This window comes from Choloepus didactylus, chromosome 3 (assembly GCF_015220235.1).
Source record: "Choloepus didactylus isolate mChoDid1 chromosome 3, mChoDid1.pri, whole genome shotgun sequence".
NCBI classification, from domain to species: domain Eukaryota; kingdom Metazoa; phylum Chordata; class Mammalia; order Pilosa; family Megalonychidae; genus Choloepus; species Choloepus didactylus.
This window is the reverse complement of record NC_051309.1, coordinates 119,584,036-119,601,590: the sequence shown is the minus strand read 5'-3', so window position 1 is coordinate 119,601,590 and position 17,555 is coordinate 119,584,036. Positions and strand designations below refer to the sequence as shown.

Here is a 17,555-nt window from a genome sequence, read left to right as displayed (position 1 = left end):
GCTGATTTAGATATATTATGCCTCCCCAAAAGTCATAATCTTTAATGCAATCTTGTGGGAGCAGACTGATTATAGTCTGTTGATTAGGGTGGAAAAGTTTGATTAAATTATTTCCATGGAGATGTGGATGCCTTAATTAGCTCCCTGGAGTCCTTTAAGGAGAGCTCACACAGAGATCAGAGAGGACAAAATGCCCCAAGAGCAGCTGAGAGAGACTTTCAGAGAGATGCTTGGGAGCAGACAGAGATGCTCAGAGATGCTTGGAGTTGAGACAGAAGGATGTTTGGAGATGTTAAGCTAAGGACGCACAGGAGCCGAGAGAGAAACTGGAACATAACCTGGGACCAGCAGACACCAGCCATGTGCCTTCCCAGCTGACAGAGGTGTTCCAGACGTCATCGGCCTTTCTTCAGTGAAGGTGTCCTCTTGTTGATGCCTTAGTTTGGACATTTTTATGGCCTTAGGACTGTAAATGTGTAACCAAATAAACCCACTTTATAAAAGCCAATTCATTTCTGGTATTTTGCATAACGGCAGCTCTAGCAAACTGGAACAATTACCAACTTTAAAAGGCTCTTAACCTTTGTCTGTGGCATCTCCTAACAAAGGCCAAAAGTGAGACAATTATTCTTTTCTTTTTCTTTATAAGCTGTTTATTTATTTTATATATTTTCCCTGTGGATTTTTTCCTACTTTGAATTTTTAAAGCCAAATGTGCCATTGTTTTAGGAAAGAAATGGAAGTTAAATAAATTGAATGAACTCTGAATTTGTATTTTATAAATTTCATTTTCTGTTAATTCAGGATGATTCCTCAGTCATTTTCCTTCCAAGAATACCTACTGTACCCTGATTATTTAAACTGTGAGACTGGGCAAGTCTGAGTCAGTTTTCAATGGAGCACCCTGTAACGCTGAGGACAGTGAGACAGTTTCTGGACCTCTCAGGTCTCCAGGGTAGCCCCTGCCCTTGGAGCTCAGTACCTGCAAACAGTCACTCTAGATAGAGTTAGAAGGCTGTGCTTTAGCCCATCTGCATCTAAGGTTTATGCTCCATGTTGAGGTTTGGGGTAGAAGAAGGTCATACAAAACAACAAGATGCTCTAGAAATGCTTATTTCCACTTGATCCCTCAAATGCTCAACCTAGAGAAGAGGAAGCGGAAGACCTTCCAGATAGTTAAGGACTCAGCAACATGGAAGTTGATACAGGGACTTCCATCTTCACAGTTCTCAAATTCTGGTATACTTCTCTCCTTGGGGTTAACTACTGCCTTGATTTTAAAAGTTAATTAAGGCTGAGGCGCCTTTGGGGTGGTGGGGACTCCTGGCAGGGGTGGTAGTGGGGCAGGAGGCCTGGACATGGAGCTGAAGGGCTGACCCACGGGAAGATGAATAAGGGCTGGCTGGAGTTGGAGACTGACACGGGCCTTCCTTTTGGCAGAAGATTTTGGTGTTGGAGGAGATCTATGACCTTCAGAGCAAATGCCAGGGCCCTGTATATGGATTCATCTTCCTCTTCAAAAGGATTGAAGAGCACTGGTCCCATCACAAGGTCTCTACCTTGGTGGATGATGTGTCCATGATTGATGACAATATTGTGAATATGTTCTTTGCCCACCAGCTGATCCCCAGCCCTTGTGCCACTCCCTGCTGAGTACACTCTTGAAGTGCAGCAATGTGGACCTGGGGTCCACCCTGAGTCGCATGAAGAACTTCACTAAAGGCTTCAGCCCTGAGAGCAAAGGATATGCAATTGGCAATGCCCCAGAGTTGGCCAAGGCACATAACAGTCATGCCAGGCCTGAGCTGCTCCACCTCCCCAAGAAGCAGTATGGCCTTAGAGCACTACAGACCATGAAGGTATTTCACTTTGTCAACTACATGCCAATCACAGGTTGACTCTTTGAGCTGGATGGGCTGAAGGTCAACCCCACTGACCATGGGCTTTGAGGGGAGGATGAGGAGTGGACAAAGGCCTGGCAGAGATCAAATATGAGGTCAGGCTGCATGTGCTGAAGGTGAATGGTCAGATGGTGCTGGAGGCCTTGCACCAGCTGATTAGGGTTACGCAGTCAGAGCCTATTCATACCCGTAAGTCTCAAGAGTCACAGCTGCCTAAGGAGTCCAAGCCAGCCAGCAGCAAGTCCCCCTTGGCAATGGAGGCAGGCAGGGCCCCTGTGGCCTCCGAGGGTACCCACTCAGATGGTGTGGAGGAGGGGGCTGGTTCATGCCCACCAGCCCCAATTCACAGCCATCCTGGCAAACCCAAGCTGGTGGTAAAGCCTTCTGGGAGCAGCCTCAGTGGGGTTCCCCCCAACCCCACTCCCATCATTCAGGAGCTGCTGGCCTTTCTGGACAATCACAACTATGCCAAGTCCCCCATGCAGGAGGAAGAAGACCTGGCAACAGGTACAAGCTGCAGCCGAGTCCCAGTCCACCCAGACCAGCAGTACTCAGACAATGAGGTTAACTATGAGGATGATGTGCAGAACACCAGCTCTGCCATCAGATACAAGTGGAAGGGATCAGGGACGTGGCACCACAGAAGTGCAGCTGTCAGTGCTGCAACCCAACACCATCAACATCCTGGCTGAAAAGCTCAAAGAGAGTCAGAAAGACCTCTCGTTTCCTCTGACCATCAAGACCAGCAGCAGGGCCAGGAGCCTGGCTGTGGCAGTACCCATGCACTCGCAGTCCTCACCCATCCCCAGCAAAGAGAGCACAGACAGCCTCTGAGATTGGCAGTGCTTTCAACTCACAACTGCACCCTTCTATCCACTTGGCCAACCCAATGTGGCCCTCCAGCCCTGTCACCTCCCACATCTCCAAGGTGCTTTTTGGTGAGGATGACAGCCTACTATGCCTTGACTGCATATGCTACAACTGCACTGCACACAACCTCAGTCCCGTTATTGGCAGAGGCTGCTGCAATTGTGCTGAGTCCTCTGACACTTGCAGAGGATGGGGAAGGGTTCTTCGCCCTCCATCAGGCCAAGCTGAGGCACCTGGGGGTCCAGCAGCTCAGAGGAGAAAGAGGTGGGGGAAGCAGCAGACAGCAGAGAGAAGACAGCGCTGGTCAGGCCTGGTGAGCCTGCAAGTGGGAAGAAGTACTCACCCAAGGAGCTGCTGGCCCTCCTCTAGTGTGTGGAGGCTGAGACTGTAAACTATGAGGCCTGCCTCAAGGAAGAGGTGGAGAGAAGAAGAAGTTCAAGAATGATGACCAGAGAAGGACCTAAACTATAATGAGTTTATCTGCACTTTCGTCTCAGGAAGGCATGCGGGCCAACCTGGTGGAGCAGAACATCTCAGCGCAGCAGCGCCAAGGGGTCAGCATTGGCTGGCTCCACAAGCAGCAGAAGCCTGACTGGCAGAAATACTCATGCCCCTACAAGGCTCTGTAGCCTGCTCTTGCCACATGGCCCTCACCAGGATCCCCTTTCCTGCCCCGCTCTCCCTTTTCCCAGAATTACCAGATGGTTCCAGCTAGAGCGCCCAGGCCCTAGGAGCGGGAGCCAAGCCAGGGATTCCCTGCATGGCACCCCAGGGCAGGGGTGGTCAGCTCTAGTGCTCAGGAAGCAGCAGCTAGAGCTGGGGCATAGCTGGCTGTGGAGTGGCAGGACATGGCCCTTCTGCCCTGGGCAGCAGAATATATATTTTATCTATCAGAGACATCTATTTTTCTGGGCTCCAAACCATTTTGCCACTCTTGTTGTGATGTAGCGGGAATGCTTTCCTCTTAGCGGCTGTCATCCTATTGGGCCCAGGCCCCTGCTTCATGCCAAGGTAATGACTACAGGGCCCGGCTGGGGACTGGGTGGGCACTGGCCCTGCTGCTCTAGCCTCAGCCCCAGACTGTTCTTGTCATGAGGAAGCTTGGCCTATTATTTTCATTCCTCCTGGGAGAGCTCCAAATTCAGGGACCCAGCAGTTGGGCTGGAATTGGGGGTGGGGTGTTCCAGCAGGGATGGGATGAGCACCCTGCTGGGATTCCCTGGCCTGAACAGAGAGGTGTTTGCCCTGTTTCTAGGTGGACTTGTTGAGACTGCTTTCTGCAGCAGGGCTCGGGGCTCTTTGCTTTCAGTGTTGTGGCTCTGGCTTTGGGACTGCCTGGGCTCCTGTTCTTTGTCCCTAGAGCCTGGGGACTCTGCCCAGCCCCTCAGTATTACCATGCGTGCCTCTTATTAGGGATAGCAGAGACAGGGCTGCTTGCAGGAAGCTGGCACTACTCACCTCTCCCTGCCACACCAGCTTCCTCAGCCTCTTCAGAGCACTCAGAGCTAGGGACAGACATGAATTGAGACAACTGTTGGAGCCCCTGTGTCCCCAGAGGACCTGATGCCGAGGGGTCCAGAGCTCTATTTAGAGCACAGGCCCCAACAGCCCTGTGGCCTCTACCAGATGGTTTTGAAGGTGATCCAAGCAGGTCCCTTATCTGTATATAGTGACTGGGGGCAGGGCCTCTCCCTGGACTGAGCACAGCCTGACCCCTCTGTAAATACTGGATCAGTGGATGAATAAAACTCTCAGAAAAACAAACAAACAAACAAGAATTAGAGTGTTTATGACTGTAGAAATGGGTGATTCATTTTAATTTCTCTCTATGTTTCCAAACACATAATTAAAATTAAAAATTATTTTTTTTCCTTCAAGGGATCCTCAGAGAAATGGCTGATGCCAGTGCTGGGGCATGGTGGGTACAAGATCAGCCTGGATCATCTAGTTATGCCAGAAAAAAGGAAGTGGTCCAAAAAATGATACCAGTTAGTCACAAGGACATTGTCCTTACTTGCTTTGGGGTTTTGTTTAAGAACTTTTGTTAAGAACTTCCTTAGTTTCTCATCTAAATCAACCCCCACCCCCAATCATCTATTGATGATTCTTTCCTGAATCAAAATCTGGCTGTAAAATGATGATTTTCCAACCCCAGCACCTCTCCCACATTTACCAGCAGGCATTGGCACTCTAACTGTAAGCAAGAGCCCTCCCTTATTAATTTATCATCTATTTATTATGGCACTGACTCATGAATTCCTCCCAGCTCCCAACCCCTACTGTCTTTTATCACAGCTTATGGGGAGCAGAAGGTTGTGCAGCCAGTACTCACAGCACTCTTATAATTGATGAATTCCTGCAGTCTCAGTGTAGACTAGTTTGAGAGTTAAAAACTCTGAGGGCCCAGTCTTAGGGGAGCCTCCCACACTTTCCGGAGTTTTACTTCCAGGAGCCCCACCAAATTCTCAGAGAAAAATCCCCTCTTGCTTCCCTGTTTCCAGTAGGAGGAGGGGGAAAGTAACCATTTTGAAATACACCCAGGGAATTTTGTTCTCTGTAACAAAGGCTTGCCTTCAAGGGAAACTACTTTACAGAGCCTCATCTGACCCTTGGGAATGGAAGTTAGTCAAATTCAGCACCCTCTGGCCTTCGGGTTTCATACAAGGGGAGAAAAACTAAAGCCTAGGAAACTCTTCTGAAGGTCATGGCCCAGGGACTCTGGTCCAGTAAAAAAAACAAAAAACAAAAAGCAACAAGATCTGAAATTAAGATTATAGAAAACTTCCCTTTCCTCCACATTACTACCACATCAATAGGACTCCTGTATAATAACAATAGATTATAACAGAGCTGCAAGAAACAGACTCCATTTAAGGAGTTTCTAGGGAAACCAAAAGACAAGGGAAACAAAAACAAGGATACCTGAGGAAAGTAAAGTAAAGGCTCTGACACAGAAAACATTAAACACAGCCTAATTCCTAGCCATGTAAACATAAAATCTCACACTAAAGGCCTACTTACCTCAATTCCCATTACCTGATACCCACTTCAACTTTCAACAAAGAATTACAAGGCATGCTAATAGGCAAGAAAAAATACAGTCTGAAGAGACAAAGCAAGCATCAGAACCAGACTCAGAAATTAAGCATTCAAGGTCCAAAGGTGAAATCTTGAAAATCTAAGAAGAGTAGATGGGACTATAAGCCCTGCTGGGCAACTTCTACTGATCACTTACACCCGTGCTAAAAAAGCTTAAACACTGAGTCTCCAAATCCCTTTTGGTCATTTAGTCAATTAAAAAGTTTCTCAAGATAAGCCATGCTCCCTGAAAAAGCCCCACAGTACAAGGCAAGGGTTAAGATAACTGATAGCTGTGCTTCTTACCTTTCTTGGGGCACTGCACATCATATGTTATTTTATTAATGACAACTTTAAAATCATTCATTAGCAAAATTTCCATCAAGGTTGACGCTGGAATCTTGTTGCCATCTATGAGAAAATATAATACAAAAATACATCCTTATTTTAAAAGAGGAAGAATCATTTTCAAACACACAGAAAAATAATTTTAACCCATGTCTTTTCAATACAGTAGTAGACATTTTCTTTTTGGTGGGCTCCCCAACACCCAAATACTCTCATCGTTGTGGGGGGAGGGTCCTCCATTGTCGCTCAATCTCCCATTAGAGAGTGGATCAGGCATTCCCTCGCCCCAACTCCCTTGTCAGGGCTAAGTGAGAGCCATGCTGATGCCCCTGATCAGACTTGGTCTCTGCAGATGGTCATGCAAAGATTCAGGGGTAGGTGGGAACCCTTCAGAGCAAAAGCAGGGCAGTGGAGGTGGCAGTGTCCCGGGGGTGAAAAGGGAGGTTGTATTGGTGGAGCCCAGCAGGTGGTTCCTGGGCTAACCTGGTCTCTGCTCCTGGCTTTCTGCCACTTCCAATCTGACAGCCTGCTGACTTACTACTTCTCTGCGTAGCCAGAGGCCATTTCTGCTACTGGCAACCAAGGCCTTAACTGATACAGGTAGGCATAGAGGTAGTAACTTAAAAAAAGAAAAGAAAAGAAAAGAAAAAAGAGCAAAACCCTGCCTTTCTTTTATTTTTAACTACTAGAGGTGATTGATTGTGTTAATTAAAACTTGGTAGCAAAACAGCACCACAAATCACCATTACATTGGCTCGCCTCCCTTTCTAGCTTGTGAAAAATGAAAGAGGAAAAACTGCAAGGGGGTGGGGGTGACAGGTGCAGTAGTGAGCATAATTAAGCCCAAGAAAAAAATTTGTATTTGTGTGATTTATTTTGTTAAGGTGGGGAAAGGCGGGAGAGATTCCAACAGCAATTTCAAATATCCAATTTCAAATGTCAGTAAAATAAATCTCTCGGTAATTTCTTGGCATCAAATGGGGCTTACACAATTTCTCATATGACCTAGTTTTTTTTATTATATTTTTGAATTAAACTTTAATGTAACCCAGGTATTAACAGCAAACTCATTAAATAAGAAAAAAAAAAAAAAAAGGATCTGGATAGGGGTTTCTCTTTCTACCATTTTTTTCTTCAGAAGAGCCCACACATCATTACATGAAACAAAGCGCAGGTAAATGCTGGATGTATATTTTCTCCTGGCCTGGCATTTGCTTGGCTACATTCAACTAGAGTTATTTCAGCTACATTAATAAGCATGACAACAGAGGAACACTGCTAGTAAAACGCAGTAAAAACCTGCTTGCCTGCCTCCTGTGTGGCTCTTTGTAGTTCTTTTGTTTCAGAAGACAGCAAGTCAAGTCTACACCTGGGTCTGTTCCTAGACTTTGGCTGTTTGGGTTCCTGTTCATCAGTTTGGGTGAGATCATTTTCCCAAGAACTGCCAAATAATTCAACCCACACAATGGGCAAAACTATGACAAGCATAGAACACTCTTTTCAAGCCCAAATTAAATGCAAATTCCACCCACATGTCCTCTTAAAAAACATTAGCAACACACCAATCCTTTTATCTGACTTTGTGAGTGTCATTTAAAAATTTACATTTAAATGACTCCAAACTAGCTCCTTAAAACAGTACTATAAAAATAAATCATCTGAATATGATTTCTCAGTTAAAATACATTATTCTTTAAACTACCATATGAACAGCAAAAGATATAAAACAGTCTTTTAAGTAGCTAATGATACAGTGTTGAATTTTCTTTTTATTCTTGGGCGAGGATTGATTTAAACCCCAAGAAAATGTTTTCACTCAGTCCAAAGAGCCCCTTTTCTCTAAGATTTTGACCAAGATAGCTTTAATTTCCCCTTAGTTTGACTAAACTGTAGACAGGCTTCTCTCCCTGAGTGTAGCCCCTGAACACCCTCTCATCTGGGCCAGAATATTCCTTAGCTCTCTCTCCCTCCCACTGGACCTTAGGGATCCAGGTGGCCTAATCACAGAAAAAGAAAGCATTCTGGAATTTACTGTAAGCTCAGTAAACCACTCACTCATCCCAGTGATGAACCCCCCCTAACATCCTCCAGTACTTTTCCAGTAGCCCACTCCATTCCTTAAAAACCCTGCCAACGTTTGTTTCAATGGAGTTGAGTTCAGGCTTAGTTCTCGTCTCTCTGCCCTATTGAAATTGCCTTGAATAAAGCCATCCTCTCCTGTTTAACACTGTCCGGTACAATTTGTTTTGACAACTTCTTGTATTTCTGTGTGCTTAATGTTTCAAGGTTGTTCAAATTATATTTAGAAATAAGCAGGGTAAACATTATTGTTTTAATCTCTTCTTTCATTCATTCAACAAATATTTGTTAAGCACATACTATGAGGCAAGAACTGTGCTCAGTTCAACCCCTTCTGAGTTCTGGGTTTGCATCAGCCAGCTCTTAAAAGTTCAGGAAGGCAGGTTCTGCCCCTCTCCTGAGACTGGGGGAATGTCAGACTAATTCAGGGACGACATATTAGGAGGGTCATTGTGGCCATTGGCTAAAACCTTATTCTTTGATCCAGGTTTTACCAGGAAAAGAGCTCCCCTTCCAGTTAAATCCAAAGTTCTTACAATGACCCGTGACAAGGCTTGTAAGATCTCTCCCTTTCCATCTCTCCTCCTTCTTCTCCTTCTTCCACCTAGCTCCCTTCTTTCCAGCCACACTGGAGTCTGCTCCCACCAAGCCTCTGCCTGGAGAGTTCTTTCTACTTGGCTTGTGCTCTCATCTCCTCCAGGTCTTCATTCAAATGTGACCTCACCAAGCCTCCCTCCCTAACAAACACACACTCTCAATCCCCTTGCTCTGTCTTATTTTTGTCCATAACACTTATTATCTAACACAATACATATTTTATTTCTTTATCTTGTTTCTTTGTCCCCTGAAAATGTAAGCTTCACTAGGGCAGTAACTTTTATCTCTTTTGTCTTTACTCTACTCCCAGCATGAAGAACAGTGACTGACCTATGTGAGGGGCTCAATAAATATTTGTTGAATGAATAAATTCTTTAATTTCCATTTTTTTCCAACTTCTGTATCTAGACCTTAATTGGTTCTGAACTTGAATAGGGAAGAAGAATGTTTACTGCCTTTTCAAAACTGCAACAATAATCATTTCCTTTTTTAGTAAGTTTATTCTAAGAATGTAATTCAACAATAAAAACAATGCAAATTTATTCATTATCTGTATTTGAAGCCTTTGTGTTGGGCTGGAGTAAAGAATTCTTTATGCTGTTTTAGGGGCAGTTGGTATAAAATCATTTCAGATCACTAGAACATGAAATCTATACCCTAAATTTAAAATGTCTAAATGATTAAACCACCACCTCTGCTAGTATTAAATACACATATATACAACCTAAGAACTAATTCAGTAAAAAAAACCACTATGTTGTAATTGCTTTATAAAAAATTAATGAATTATGTGTTTCAATTATGCACTATTTTAATCATTGAAATTGCAGTTCATTTTTTAAATTATTCAAATTTTGCTGAAAATTACATATTAAATAGAGCCTGTGACATTACCAATGTTTTAGAGAAAAAATTTCAGGTACATATATGAAATATGTAACTGAAACTTTCATTAAACTTATTCTACTAATTTTTATTCAATGGAGTTAATTTTTTTAGTGTTATTAATGTATAAAAATGAAGGGCTCAGTAAAGGTCATCCATTAATCATTAATATATATGAATTAAAGAATCAATTTTTTTTTCTAGAAAAGTAAAGAATAAAAGCAAAGGTTGAGAAGAAGAGGGAAAGAAGCACCAGGACAGAGTTGTAAACAGATATATAGTATACCTGGTGTGAAGATGCCTGCAGTTTTGACACCTTTATCTTCATTTTGTAGGTCCTGGAGGAACGATCCAACTGTTGATAACATTGGTTTGACTACAAACTGACAGCGCTCTTTTCTGGACGGTAAAGTAAGTGTTATAAAGGGAAGGCCATGTCTATAGTTAACTGTTATTTCTGTTAAGAAAAGATAAGAGATAACATAGGAATGGATAAAATTTACTTTATAAAAAAAACTCTAAAATACAAGAATTCTAAAAGGAATGCTTGAACATAGATTCCATAATCTTCTGACTTCCTATAACTTGTATTGTTTGTACAGTGCCTTCCTCATACTACAGGTTATATAGTCCCTACCATTTTATAACATTTTGTTATAGCATTTACCACACTATACTGTGATTATCTGCCTAGAGTCTTTCCAGGTAAATAGTTAAGTCCATGAGGGCAGAATCTGTTGCTTTTTCAATTCTATTTCCTCTGACTGCTGGCATGGGAATTTACCCCCCCAAAATCAGAGATATTATAGGAACAGAAAAGGGAAGAACTGAGCCTAGCCTGAATGCAAGAGAAGTTTGTTTTGCTGAAAATTCAGTTATAATTTTGTTTAGAAGAATATAAATAAATAGACATATGAATCCAAGAGGTGGTTAAGAAAGCTTACCATCAGGTGGCAGCACTGTACTGTAAAGGTATGATTGATAGCATTTCTGATTTCCACACAGCTTCACAGATAACATCTGTAAGAAAGAAAGATTTTTCCTTTTTTTTTTAGAAAAAGGGAACCTTAAGTGTCATCAGGAGCTTCTTTTTAACCTTATATGACATGCATGATGAAAGTTCAACTTCCGTTGGAGAAGCTCACTACACCTTTCTGGCTGCATGCTGGCCCACACTAGAGTGCAGTAGCACACTGGGACAGTGGTTCCAAAACTGGAGTGCGAGGACCCCTGAAAATCCTGAATTCTGTGAGAACTTTTTAATTTGGTTTTTCCTTTCAGGTGATTGTCTGAAAGTTATGGATACAAGCGTATTCTAAATACTTGTTTCTCAAAGTATGGTCCCCAGACCACAAGCATCAGCATCACCTTAGAGTTGGTTAGAAATGTAGAATCACAGACCCAGAATACACATTTTAACAAGATTCCCATGAGATTTATAATGCATATTAGAGTTTGACAAACATTGCTCTAAATTTTTCCAATATGGTAGCCACTAGCCACACATAGCTATCGAGCAGATGAAATGTGGCAAGTATGACTGAGGAATGGAATTTTTAATGATATTTAATTCAATTAATTTAAATTTAAATAGTTCCATGTGGCTAGTGGCTACCAAATCGGACTGCAAAAGAACAGAGCGTTGCCATCATCACAGAAAAGTTCTACTGGACAGGACTGCTGAGTCTGGAACATCTGAATAAGCTACCTTATTTTGGAATATGTTTTCAGCACTTGCATTACAGTTCTAAGTTTGTGTTTACAATTGCATTGATGCTTAATGAAAGCCAAATGACATCATGCTGCACTGTGTGAAAAAGAAAAAGATATTGCAGTAATAGAAAGAAAGGGCACTGAAGAATTGGTTCATAAGTATGTGGAACTCAAAAGAACTTGTGCCAGAGCAATTAGTTCCATAGTCACAATCATGGCTGTTTCATATTGATCTCAATTTTTAATGTATCATTGCAATAGGTCTGAAGTAATTATACAATGAAGAATTATTGAAAATTGCATTTTTCAAGTTCTCAGGATTTATTTACTGTGCACTATTAAATTAAATTAAAACAATAAATCAGTGGTTAAAACCATGTTTACTGTTAAAAAGGAAAAAAATAAGATAATAACTGATTCAAATAATGTTTCATAGTGCTCAAGATGAAAAAACTTCAACAGGTGAAATAGAAAAACACTCAAATATATATTTCTAGTATTAAACACGATGTAGACAATTAGTTTTAACAAAGCATCTTCTGTCACATTAATCATTAACTTAAGGTTATTCATTTGAATTTTATTTGAATTTTATTTTTAAAATTATAACTCACATCTAAGATGAGAAGGAAAAGGTTGATTATCTTTAAAGTAGATACAAATCTCAATAAATAAAATAAGTAGAAATTCCCCAGATTTGGATAATATATATAATACTGTCTTTACTTTTGGTGCAACTATTAGAAATTTAGAAAAAATGTATCCCACTTGAAAACACATCAGAATTAATTCTCCATCAAAATATTTCTTTAAAAATATTTAATTATACAAATTATTCCTCATGTATAAAAGTCAAATATAGAAATATAAAGGATAAAAATTAAAGTCCCTTCCTTTACTTCCTCAAAATTGCACAACTTTCCCCAAAGATAATCACTGTGGTTTGAAGTTTATCCTTACGACCTTTACATATGAGTCAAATTCTATGCTAGAACCTGTACAATGCTAAAGACAGTTTGTGAACTGTGTTCCTAGGGGCCAATGATAATTCCTGATAACGAAGTACTTATTATTCAATGTGCTGATGAAGTTTCTAGGGTAATACTGGGGAAGTCATTTTAAAGAGGCGTCCAGTTGACAAGGAAATGCTGATGAAGGCAGAGTGGCTACAGAAAAATAGGAGGGCTTCTCAAACTTTTTCATTTCCTTAGAAACCTTGCTAAAAACAGAGATTCCTTGCTCCTGCCCCCAGAGATTTTCCATCTAGTAGCTCTGAGATGGGATCTGAGAATTTGCATTTTAATAAGCTCTAGAGTTACAGCAATGCTGCTTGTGTGAGTAATGCACTTTTAGTGGCTGGGGTCCACTCAGGGCCCCCTCCTAACCCGGCCTTCACAGCCCCGTGCCTAATTTCTGCATAAAATTATTCTGATTCCCAATTTTAGTGCAGGTTCAAGGGTTACTGCCTTTGATGGTATTCCATATCAGGACAAAAGATGATTTTAGGCTTCTCTCTTATTACTTATCTTTCCTAAATACAGTTCTAATCACTTCCTGGCCTGTGGTTCAAACTCCTTTGCCATCAACAGCTTATAAAGTAAAAAGAACAGTGACCTTAGAGTGGAAGACTAATAGGGGCTCCAAACTCAATTCAGGCACTTACAACAGGTAAGAGATTACAGGCAAATCATCAGACCACATTGTGCTTCAGTTTTGTCAAGGGTCAGATGGGGATAACAATATCTGTCTTGCAGAGCTGATATAAAGATTAAACAACACAATGTGCTAAGCAAGTATATGGTACTGTTTATGAGCCCAGAATGCAAAGCATGGGTCAACTCACCTCTAGAGACTTATCTCTTGTTCCTTTAGAGCAGGACTGAAGGCTCTAGCTAAACTGAGCAATTTGTCACTGACTTATTATTAAAGTACTTTTATTTATCCACTGCTGCCTAACAAAATGCCACCCTTCCCTCAAGGTCCTGCCAAATGACATTTCCTCCTTGAATCTTTGGGGGGTGGGGTTGGGGGTTTGGGGCAGCAATAGTACTTACTCTAGACTCTACAGTTACAACCAAGTTGGAATCCCAGCTTCAAGCCAACCAGTTATTGTGATCTTTGACAGGCAGAGGGCTCAGGAAGAAATGGTTTATAAGACAAAGAAGGGGACACATTTGGCAGTGTAAAAAAGGAGCCAAGACTATAGTTACAAGACAGCAGGGGGCTGACTTCCGGGAAGATGGCAGAGTAGGTGAGGTGGAAAGGGCTTCTCCTCTGTGAAAGTAACTGGAGAGGTGATGGAGAATGCCCAGAACTGTGGTTTTGGGGTGTGACTGGCCATAGAGGGTCCCCCACAGTACATGGAGGGGACACCAATAAACACCTGAGAGAGATGGCGGTTGCGGGGATGGTGTGAGTTTGTTCCTGCAGGACCACTTCCCAGATAGCAGCAGCAAAACCGCTGCCAGGCAAGGGAGTGAGCAACGGCTCTGCCTTGGCGGTTAGCTGGGGGGTGATCCTTCACAGTCAGATGGCAGAGAACTCCCGTGAGGGAAATGGCAGCCAGCATTTACTCTCCCACCATGGAAGTGGGGGGAGGGGTGATGGTGGTGCACTGGCAAGAAGGGGGAAGGGAGAGGCACCAAACTGATGATCAGGAGCCCCTCCCAAACCCCAGAGACTCGCGGGCACAAGGCAAGCAGGGAGCGGGCAGGCAGGGCCCCCGTCCCATCTGTGAGGTGCCCTTGAGAGGACTTCCTGTCCACCTGCTCAGGGCCCACATCACAGCCCCAGGGCGGGCAGCTCCCAGTGCACAGGAAGAACCAGTAAACTGATTGGTTCCCCACCCAGCTTGGACTCCGCCTAGAGCCCAAGAGAAGTTTGAGGAAGATGGGATTCACAGCGCCACCTGCTTGTAGGTGAGGGAAATTGCACTCCAGCAAGCTATGCCTCAAGAGCATCACTGACTGATAGGATTGGGAAACTGTACCTCAGCAGGCTGCAGCTTTACCAAATTATATATAAATGCTCAAATATTCCTGCATTTTCCAAAATAACCTTATCAAGACAAGCAAATGCCCTGAAGCCAACAGAAAATTACAAAGCACTTGAAGAATCTAGAAGACATGGACAAGCCAAATGAACAAATTAAAAAGCTGGAAGAGACACAAAATTTGGAGCAATTAATTAAAGAAGTACAAACAAATCTCCAAAACACATAAAGGAAACCAAGAAGATTTTACAAGAGCGTAAAGAAGAATTTGAAAGAGTAAATTAAAAAATAGCAGGTCTTATGAAAATAAAAGATACTGTGGCTCAAACTAAAAATATTACAGAGACACAAATAGCAGATTTGAAGAGGCAGAAGAAAGGATAAGTGAACTTGAGAACAGAATAACTGAATGCGAGCACACAAACAAATGAGGAAAAAAAAAATTTGAAATGGAATGCAGAGAAATGATGGACAACATGAAGTGAATAAATGTAAGAATCACTGGTGTCCCAGAAGAGAAGAGAAAGGGAAAGGGCTAGGAAGGATGTTTCAAGACATAGTTGGGGAAAACTTCCCAACCCTTCTAAATAACATAAATATGCAATTCACAGATGCCCAATGAACCTCCAAATAGAATAAACCCAACTACTAAGAGACATATACTGATGAGACTGTCAAATGCTGAAGAGAAGTAGAAAGTTCTGAAGGCAGCAAGACAGAAGCGATTCACCACATACAAGGAAAACAACATAAGACTAAGTAATGACTACTCAGCAGGCACCATGGAGGCAAGAAGACAGTAGTATGACATATTTAAGATTCTGAAAGAGAAAAATTGCAAGCCAAGAATCCTTTATCCAGCAAAGCTCTCCTTCAAAATTGAGGGAGAGTTTAAAATTTTCACAGACAAACGCTGAGAGAATTTGTTAACAAGAGACCTGCCCTGCAAGAAATACTAAAGGGAATTCTACTGGCTGAGAAAAAAAAGAAAGGAGAGAAAGGTCTGGAAAAGAGCACAGAACTGAAGAGTATAGTAAGGGTAACTTAAAGGAAAAAAAGAGACAGGAAAAAAAAATAGATCTAACATTTAAAAACCAAAGCTTAAGGCTGAGTCAAGAACTCCCTTCACAGTAATAACTTTGAATGTGAATGGATTAAACTCTACAATTAAAAGATACAGATTGGTAGAATGGATTAAAAAGTATGACCAATCGATATGCTGTTGACAAGAGACTCATCTTAGACCCTGAAACACAAAGAGACTGGAAGTGAAAGGTTGGAAAAAAATATTCAACACAAACTGCAACCAAAAGAAAGCTGGGGTAGCTATACTACTATCAGACAAAATAGACTTTAAATGTAAAGATGTCATAAGAGGCAAAGAAGGACACTATATATTAATAAAAGAGACAATTCACCAAGAAGAAATAACAATCATAAATGTTTATGCACCCAATCAAGGAACTCCAAAATACATGAGACAAACATTGGCTAAACTGAAGGGAGCAACAGACACATCTATAATAATAGTGGGAGACTTCAATACACCACAACCTTCTACAGATAGAACAACTAGACAGAGGACCAATAAGGAAATTGAGAACCTAAACAATATGGTAAATAAATTAGATTTAATAGACATATAAAGATCATTACATCCCAAAGAACCAGGATATACATTCTTTTCTAGTGCCCATGGAATGTTTTCCAGGATAGATCATATGCTGGGGGCACAAAACAAGTCTTAATAAATAAAAGATTGAAATTATTCAAAGCACATTCTGTGACCATAATGGAATGCAACTAGAAATCAATAACCACCAAAGAATCAGATCTTTCACACATATGTGGAGGTTAAACAACACATTCCTAAACAACCAGTTGGTCAAAGAAGAAATTGCAAGAGAAATTGCTAAGTATCTAGAGACAAATGAAAATGAGAACACAATATATCAAAACCTGGGAGATGCAGCAAAGGTGGTGTTGAGAGGGAAATTTATAGCTCTAAATGCATATATCAAAAAACAAGAAAGAGCTAAAACCAAAGATTTAACCAAATAACTGAAGAGGCTAGAGAATGATCAGCAAACTAACCCTAAAGCAAGTCGAAGAAAAGAAATAAAAAAGTTTAAAGCACAAATAAATGAGCTAGAGAACAAAAAAACAATAGCAAGAATAAATAAAACCAAAAGTTGGTTCTTTGAAAAGACAAACAAGATTGAAAGACTCTTAGCTAGACTGAAAAAGTAAAAAAGAGAGAAGACCCAAATAAACAGTATCAGCAATGAGAAGGGGATAATTACTACAGATCCCAAAGAAATAAAAAATAATCCTAAGAGGATACTATGAACAAAGTATGCCAACAAGCTAGACAATTTAGAGGAAATGGACAATTTCTTGGAAACACAGGAACAACCTATATTGACCCAAGAAGCAACAGATGATCTCAACAAACCAATCACAAGCAAAGAGACCCAGTCAGTCATAAAAAATCTACCTACAAATAAAAGCCAAGGGCCAGATGGCTTCACAGGGGAATTTTATCAGACTTTCCGAAAAGAACTGACACCACTCCTATTCAAACTCTTTCAAAAAATTGAAGGAAATGGAACACTACCTAACTGATTTTATAAAGCTAGTATCACTCTGATAGCAAAACCAGATCTCTCTACAAAAAAGGAAAATTATAGGTCAATCTCCTTAATGATTACAGATGCAAAAATCCTAAACAAAATACTTACAAATCAAATCCAAAGGCACATTAAAAGAATTTTACACCACGACCAAGTGGGGTTCATTTCTGGCATGCAAGGGAGGTTCAAATTAGAAAATCAATTAATGTAGTTCAACACATTAACAAATAGAAAGGGGAAAATCAAATGATCATCTTGATAGATGCTAAAAAGCATTTGACAAAATTCAACATCCTTATTTGATAAAAACACTTCAAAAGGTAGAAATTGAGGGAACTGTCCTCAATATGATAAAGCGTATATACGAAAAACCCACAGCCAGCATAGTACTCAACAGTGAGAGGCTGAAGATCAGGAACAATCAAGGATGCCCACTGTCACCTCTATTATTCAACATTG

At 41.3% G+C, this 17,555-nt stretch overlaps 1 protein-coding gene and 1 pseudogene across 2 annotated transcripts in view; one reads left to right on the top strand and one right to left on the bottom strand.

Moving 5' to 3' along the window:
• MCUB (mitochondrial calcium uniporter dominant negative subunit beta) overlaps positions 1–17,555 on the bottom strand; it is a 116,330-nt gene that overhangs the window by 13,736 nt on the left and 85,039 nt on the right. For both annotated transcript variants that reach the window (XM_037830447.1, XM_037830449.1), the window contains exons 2-4: positions 10,703–10,778; positions 10,045–10,215; positions 6,156–6,260 (exon numbers count right to left, since the gene is read on the bottom strand). In XM_037830447.1, the coding sequence (XP_037686375.1) occupies positions 6,156–6,260; positions 10,045–10,215; positions 10,703–10,778 (352 nt within the window). The remainder of the gene's footprint in view (positions 1–6,155; positions 6,261–10,044; positions 10,216–10,702; positions 10,779–17,555) is intronic.
• On the top strand, positions 1,388–3,400 carry LOC119529076 (annotated as a pseudogene).